At 45.4% G+C, this 7,500-nt stretch overlaps 1 protein-coding gene across 1 annotated transcript; it reads left to right on the top strand.

The window, feature by feature from the left end:
- Nucleotides 1-1,100: 1,100 nt before the first annotated feature.
- On the top strand, nucleotides 1,101-6,479 carry LOC137971473 (uncharacterized). Its single transcript, XM_068818297.1, has one exon. It carries the CDS (start codon nucleotides 1,101-1,103, stop codon nucleotides 6,477-6,479), a length of 5,379 nt encoding a protein of 1,792 aa, XP_068674398.1.
- Nucleotides 6,480-7,500: the final 1,021 nt, after the last annotated feature.

The following is a 7,500-nucleotide window of genomic DNA, read 5'->3' as shown; positions in this document are numbered from 1 at the left end:
GCACGTGGAGAAAACGCTCGTGAAAGAACGCTTAGTTGTGAATTGTGTTTGCTTATGCCGTCTTTCATCATATGGTGAGTTGCTGGATAGTCTCCGTTTCTAGTTCCGATTCGCTAGCTAATGTTTGTCATATTTCTTAGGTTTTTACGGCTTGTCAAAGGTAGTAATACAGATGAAAGGTCGACATCGCTGGTTGTCATAATGTCAAAGATTCACTACATTGTCATTAAACTCGTTGTGTTGTTGAAGGATGTTTGTGGTATCCTCGCCTAATTGCCGCTTCAAATGTCCGGCCCGGACATTAGTGTAAAAACCATATGTTTTATCGTCTCCTGCTGTGGAATTTGTGCTTATTTACGCTGTTTACGACCTCAACTGGAGAATCGCCGATTCATTAGAGGAAACCGCCGTCGTTCAAGATTTGTGTCATGTTGCAACGTGGAATTCTCTACGAAAGGTTAGAGTCACTGGATAGATCTCGTCGGGGACATTTGTCAACCATCACAAAGGTGTGTAATGCGTTAGACGAAAGTGTTAAGGATTTTGGAAACGTTTTTAAGGTACGAACACAACAAATACAACTTAATACCGCATGGGAGCAGTATTGTGCATGCTGTGATAAATATGATGATTTGCTTGACACTTCCTGTGAAAAATATCAGAGTGTTTTGAGTGACCGTGATACTCAACGCATAAGAGTACAAGATTACAACGCTAAGATTGAGCGATTTGTTATTGATGCTGTCGAATTTTACAATAATCAAGTGTCTGAAGAAATAATCGAGAAAGGGAAACATTCCCAGCCGGAATCTGTGAAATCCCAAAAAAGTTACTCCTCGAGATTAAGTGTGTCTAGTTCGAAAGCCCGTGAAGCTAAGGTCCAAGCTGCGAGGGCAGCATTGATGCAACAACAAGCTGAAGAAAGAAGTAGAAGGGTAGTTGAGCTCGAAGTGAAAAGAGTTCAGATGGAAATTAAACGAACGCAATTGGAACTTGAACATAGGCTTGAACTGACCAAATTAGAGGCCGCAAGAGAGGTTGTGGCCGCAAGAGATCAGGCAGAACTAGCCAAACTATAGGCCTTCCTGGCAGAACAAGAAATGTCTGAACTGACCAATGAAAAGGATGGTATTAAGTGGTCTCCCAAAGTTGAAGAATTTCACCCAGAGGACAAACTCGTGGAACCTCTTGAAGTTCCAGTCGCTTCTTTGCCTTCAGTGATCTCTAGTAGCTTTACTCCTGCACCTGTGTCAGTTATGAACCCACCTCTCACGTCTACACCTGCAGTAGAAAACCCCGCAGCTACTACCTCCATGCATGCTACTGGAGGAATCTGTTTTAGTGATCCACTTGTGGTTCCAAAAATGCAGCTTAAGCCAACTGTTCATGAGAGTAATGTGCCCAAACCTGTCAAAGGTGATTGCCAAGGGGAATGCCAACCATTGACCTTTGTGACCTCAGTCACACCGTCTACGGTCACGCCATCTGCAGTCATGCCTAACATGTCTAGTGCAGCTGTCAATGAAAGCCTTACAGCTATTATGTCCTCAATGGAAAGGATAAGTGCTTCTCATGATCTCCCTCATGTGCGAGTCCAGAAGTTTGATGGATCGCCTCAACAATATCCTGCCTTTCGCCAGAGGTTCAAGCAACTGGTGGAGACAAAACCGCTTGATGATGCTGTCAAAATGACCCGTCTATTACAATTTCTAGAGGGACCTGCGCTTCTTGCAGTTCAGCGGTACGAGCCATTGCCAGGTGGTTTGGCAAAGGCCCTTAGGACGTTGGAGGACCGATTTGGTCAGCCATTTCAAGTAGTGAGAGCGTCTGTGGAATCTCTCACTAGAGGACCTGTTATACAACCTAATGACAAGGACAGCTTGCAGCAATACGCAGACATGGTTCAAGTTACTTATGATATCCTAGAGTCAATGGGATACTTGAATGAAATGAATGCAGGCAACCTTGAGAAAGTCATCATGCGACTTCCTAAGTGGATGCAAGCCAAATTTGCTGAACGTTTAAAGCGCCTAGAGGGTGAAGGTCATGCGATGCCTACCTTCAAGCATGTAGTGGACTTCCTCAGGGAGCGAGCCTTTATTTTGAACCATCCTTTCTTCAGTGCTGGAAGTCGTGAGAACGTGGTTTCTAAATTCAAGTCTAGGGGCAAGCCGCCTGTGACCCCTAAACCCGCCTTTTTTGTTAACATGACAGCCGCAAAGGGTGAGCCTTGTCCAATGTGTTGCCAGTCCCACCGCCTGTACCAGTGTGAGGCATTTAAATCCAAATCTCCGAGGGAAAGAAATGACTTTGTCAGGCAGCACAAAATATGTTTTAACTGCATCAGTTCATCTCTACACAACTCAACAAAATGCAAGTCAACAATCAGGTGTAAAGTGGAAGGCTGTGGACAGGCACATCACACGTTGTTACATTTTCATGAACCAAAGGAAGTAGTTGATTCGGGAACTGTGAGTCAAAATAATGAAGTCAACCAGGACTCGTTGGCTGACCAAGGTACATCATGCAATACTTCAGCACATTCAGTCAATCCAGTAGTCAATTCCTCCGAGGTGCTACTTCAAGTTATTCCAGTGAAGGTGATAAGCAATTCTGGCCGTCAAATCACAACGTATGGTCTAATTGACTCAGGGTCTGACATAACCATGGTTGACCCTTCTCTTGTGAAGTTGCTAAATATTGAAGGAACACTAAGTAAGCTTTCTCTCACGACAGTGAACAGTGCTGATGTTGAAGAAAGGGGTATGAAGGTTAACTTCAAAATTGCATCGTTGGATAGCCAGAACGACCATGTGATTGCTGTCAACCCTGTATGGGCTGTAAAGGATCTTACTATTCCCCTGAAACATACAAGGTTGTCAAAATCTTTAGAGCAATGGCCACATTTACGGGAAGTGCGTTTCCCAGAGGTGGAAAGGAGGAAGATTTCCATCCTACTAGGTACTAACATTCAAGAAGTCTTCGTACCTCTTGATGTAAGAAAGGGAAACCGAAATGAACCGCTTGCCATCAAGTCTTGTCTTGGTTGGAGCATACTCGGTGGCTTCTCAAATCTACAGTCCCACAGCCAGGGACAGGTTAACCTCATCAGTAGTGAAGATGTTTCCCTGAACGACCAGCTCGAGGAATTCTGGAAGATTGAATCCTATGGCACTGCGAGGTCTGAAACCAAACCATTATCGGTAGAAGATCGAAGAGCCCTAAAACTTATTGACAACTCGATTAGCCTGCTGGATGGCCATTACCAGATGGGCCTTCTGTGGAGGGATGACAATCCTGTACTGCCTTACAACAGACCTCTAGCTGAAGCAAGATTACAGTACCTGAAAAGGCGCTTCCGTCGTGATCCAGAGCTGGAAGTTAAGTACAGAGATGTGATTCAAGACTGTGTGGATAAGGGGTATGCTAGAAAGCTGAACAAACAGGAAGTTGCCGCAGTCAGTAACATCACTTGGTACATTCCCCATCATCCGGTAACAAATCCCAACAAGCCAGGTAAAGTGAGGGTAGTGTTTGATGCGGCCGCAAGATTCAATGGCACATCTTTAAATGAACAGCTTTTGCAAGGACCTTGTCTTACCAATGACCTCACTGGTGTCTTAATTCGTTTCCGTGAAGAAGAAGTCGCCTTTTCCGCAGACATCGAGGGCATGTTCTACCAGACCAATGTGACGCCAAGTGACACTGATGCGCTGAGATTCTTGTGGTGGCCTGGTAGTATTGATGACACACCAGAAGATTATAAGATGCTGGTCCACATCTTTGGTGCAAAGTCCTCGCCCTGTTGCGCCAACAAAGCTTTAAGTATGACAGCACAAGACAACGAACGAAAATACTCGCCTGAAGTCATCAGAACAGTTCGTAGAAACTTCTATGTTGATGATGTGTTAAAGTCCGTTCCAAGTACAGAACAGGCTGTTCATCTGACATCGGACCTAACCAAGTTGCTGAAGGAAGGAGGCTTCCGTCTCACGAAGTTTGCGAGCAATAGCCGGGAAGTATTGCAATCTATCTCACCAGAGTTGAGAGCAAATCCATCGCTAGACTTGGATCTAGATCAGTTACCATTAGAGCGAGCATTGGGTGTGTTCTGGGATGCCCAGTCGGACACCTTCAAGTTTAAAGCTTCACAATCAGGAAAACCGCCTACTAAGCGAGGGGTGCTCTTCATAGTTAGTTCGCTGTTTGATCCGCTAGGATTCCTTTCGCCTTTTGTGTTCTCCGCTAAGATTCTGCTGCAGGAACTCTGGAGAGATAAACTCCCTTGGGATCGACAAATTCCGGAACCGTACCTCTCACAATGGCAACGTTGGCTAGAGGAGCTACCACGTGTCATCACCATTGGCATCCCAAGGTGTTACAAGGTTCAGTCACTTCGCAACTCATCAACTGTTCAGCTTCACAACTTCGCAGAGGCGTCCAGACGCGGTTACGCAGCAGTTTCATATTTGCGTTTCGCCGATGAGAAAGGAGTGATTCATTGTTCCTTTGTTATGGGAAAGACTCGCAATGCGCCAATTAGCGAGTGGACTATCCCTCGCCTTGAACTTCAAGCCGCAGTATTAGCAGCTTGTCAGAGCAAGATAATATTAAGGGAACTTGATCTACCAGTGGGTCAAACCTTCTTTTGGTCCGACTCAATGACATCTTTGCAGTATATCAAAAACGTGACAAGGCGTTTTCAAACCTTCGTCGCTAACCGTGTTGCCGAAATTCATGAAACAAGTTCCCCAGGGCAGTGGCATCATATTCCCGGTGTCATAAACCCCGCTGATGATGGGTCACGAGGTGTTAGTGCTCAGTTTTTTCACGCTGGATGTCGCTGGTGGTTGGGTCCCAAGTTCCTTTGGGAACCTGAGCATACATGGCCCAATGTACCAGTAGAGGATCTCCAAGATGACGATGTGGAAGTACGGAAGTCATCGACTGTTATGCTTACCTCATATGCACCACAGTTTGACCTCTCGCTGCAACGCTATTCTTCGTGGTCCCGCCTACTGAGAGTTATGTCATGGGTCCTACGTTTTGTGAAGAGAGTTCGAAAGGAAACTCGTCAGTATCTCACGTCAAGTACACTCAAGTTGGAGGAATTGCAGCAAGCAGGTCGAGAAATCGTGCGGTTAGTTCAGCGCCAGCATTTCCTCGAGGAGTGCTTGTGTTTAAAGGAAGGCAGGCAAGTGAAACGTCACAGCAAGTTAGCCAATCTCAGTCCTATCTTAATTGACGATGTGATACGTGTTGGCGGTAGAATTCACCGGGCCCCAATTGCCTTTGAGGCCGCACACCCAATGATCCTTCCAAGGTCCCATCACGTTTCCGCTTTAATAGTTCGCTACTACCATCGTGTCCTGGGCCATGCAGGTCGTGAACATGTGCTATCCGTAATCCGTCAGCGCTTCTGGATCTTAAAGGGAAGAGTTCTCGTGCGTCAGATCCTAAGTAGTTGTTTGAGCTGCCGCAAACGTAACGCGCCTCCTCTCCAACAGGTTATGGCTGATCTTCCCAAAGAAAGGCCAATACCCTACCAGCCTCCGTTCACGTACACGGGTCTGGATTTTTTCGGACCGTTTTACGTTAAACGAAGCCGCAGTACAGTCAAAGTGTATGGCTGCATATTCGTATGCTTCAACAGCCGAGCAGTACACATTGAAGATGTCAGTTCGCTGGAAACAGACACGTTCATCCAAGCCTTGGTTCGATTCATCTCAGTTCGTGGTTGCCCAAAGGAGATATGGTCGGACAATGGCACAAATTTTACCGGTGCCGAGAAGGAACTTCGCCTGTCGGTTCAGGATTTGAACGAAGAACGCATTAAGAGTGAGTTACATTCTCGTGAAGTAGAATGGTACAGTTGCCCGTTGCCAAAGTGGCGTTTTCAACCTCCTGCTGCAAGCCATATGTCAGGAGTTTGGGAAAGGCTTATTAGAAGTGTCAGGAAAGCTATGAGGGCTGTTCTCGGTAGTCAGGGTGCGCTAGTTGGCTTGGAGACGCTGCGTACAGTGTTTGCAGAAGTTACATCCATCTTGAACAGTCGTCCTATTTGTCCTTCCAGTGACGATCCCAATGATTTAGAGCCGCTAACCCCAAACCATCTTCTTCTACAACGCCGAAACCTCTTCGTGCCTCCCGGAGTCTTCGCTAAAGAAGATCTGTACTCGCGCAAACAATGGAGACACGCCCAATTCATTGCTGATTGCTTCTGGTCTCGATGGGTTCGAGAATATGTTCCAACATTGCAGCAGCGCCACAAGTGGCTACTGAGCAAACGGAACTTAGCAGTGAATGACCTGGTTCTTGTCGTGGACAACACCGTGCCGAGGTCCCGCTGGTTGTTAGGCCGTGTGACAAGGGTGTTTCCGGGTGAAGACCTGTGTGTGCGTACAGCAGAAGTGAAGACGAAGAGCTCGAGACTTGTTCGGCCTGTGACAAAGTTGTGCCTTCTCGAAGAAGCAACATGATTAACAGAGGGAAGATGTGAACGCTGTGAAATTGACATACCTGAACGCTGAACACTTAGGCTAAGTTTAAATTTCTTAGTTGTCGGGTTTGCTCAGCCCTACCCCCCGGGATGTTGAGGCTATTCCTCAACAAATCGTTAATGTTAAGTCCGTTCCGCGGTTCCGGTTTTTTCTATGGAAATGACGTACATGTAGACCATAATACTTCAGTAATTTTGCTCTTCAAAATCGCACGTGGAGAAAACGCTCGTGAAAGAACGCTTAGTTGTGAATTGTGTTTGCTTATGCCGTCTTTCATCATATGGTGAGTTGCTGGATAGTCTCCGTTTCTAGTTCCGATTCGCTAGCTAATGTTTGTCATATTTCTTAGGTTTTTACGGCTTGTCAAAGGTAGTAATACAGATGAAAGGTCGACATCGCTGGTTGTCATAATGTCAAAGATTCACTACATTGTCATTAAACTCGTTGTGTTGTTGAAGGATGTTTGTGGTATCCTCGCCTAATTGCCGCTTCAAATGTCCGGCCCGAACAAAAAATAAAAAAAGAAAAAAAAAAAGAAAAAAAAGAAAACAAACAAACTAAACGCAGACCTCGACTGGGTTTGCCATAGGCAACCCAGAAAAAAACGATGAAATCAACGCAGACCTCGACTGGTTTGCCATAGGCAACCCAGTAACAAAAAGCAAAATATTTTAGTAGCAATAATTCGGCAGTTTCATACACACAGCTTTTGACTGAACGCAGAGGTATATTGTACTGCCATTTAAAACTTTTGATTCGATAAAAATGATAAACAGCACTCTTACATAAAATTTACTCAAACAAATTTAAACTTACGTGATCGCTTTCACCGCTTGACTGGACATGTGTTGTGTGGGGGAAGGAAAATGAGTTAGTGGGTTTTAGAATTTTATATCTGTTAGGAAAACTGCACAGGGAGGTTTAAATCAACCGAAGAAGGGAATGAAAACTCCAACCGGCCATAGACTGTAAAAAAAAGACAATAAACACGCACCCTTTA

The sequence above is a fragment of the Montipora foliosa genome, chromosome 9 (genome assembly GCF_036669935.1).
Source record: "Montipora foliosa isolate CH-2021 chromosome 9, ASM3666993v2, whole genome shotgun sequence".
Classification (NCBI taxonomy): domain Eukaryota; kingdom Metazoa; phylum Cnidaria; class Anthozoa; order Scleractinia; family Acroporidae; genus Montipora; species Montipora foliosa.
Note: the sequence above shows the minus strand (reverse complement) of the source record. Positions and strands in the feature narration are given on the sequence as shown.

Coding starts and splice junctions, on each gene's coding strand:
- LOC137971473 (XM_068818297.1), top strand. CDS start 1,101: ATGTCTGAACTGACCAATGAAAAGGATGGTATTAAGTGGTCTCCCAAA.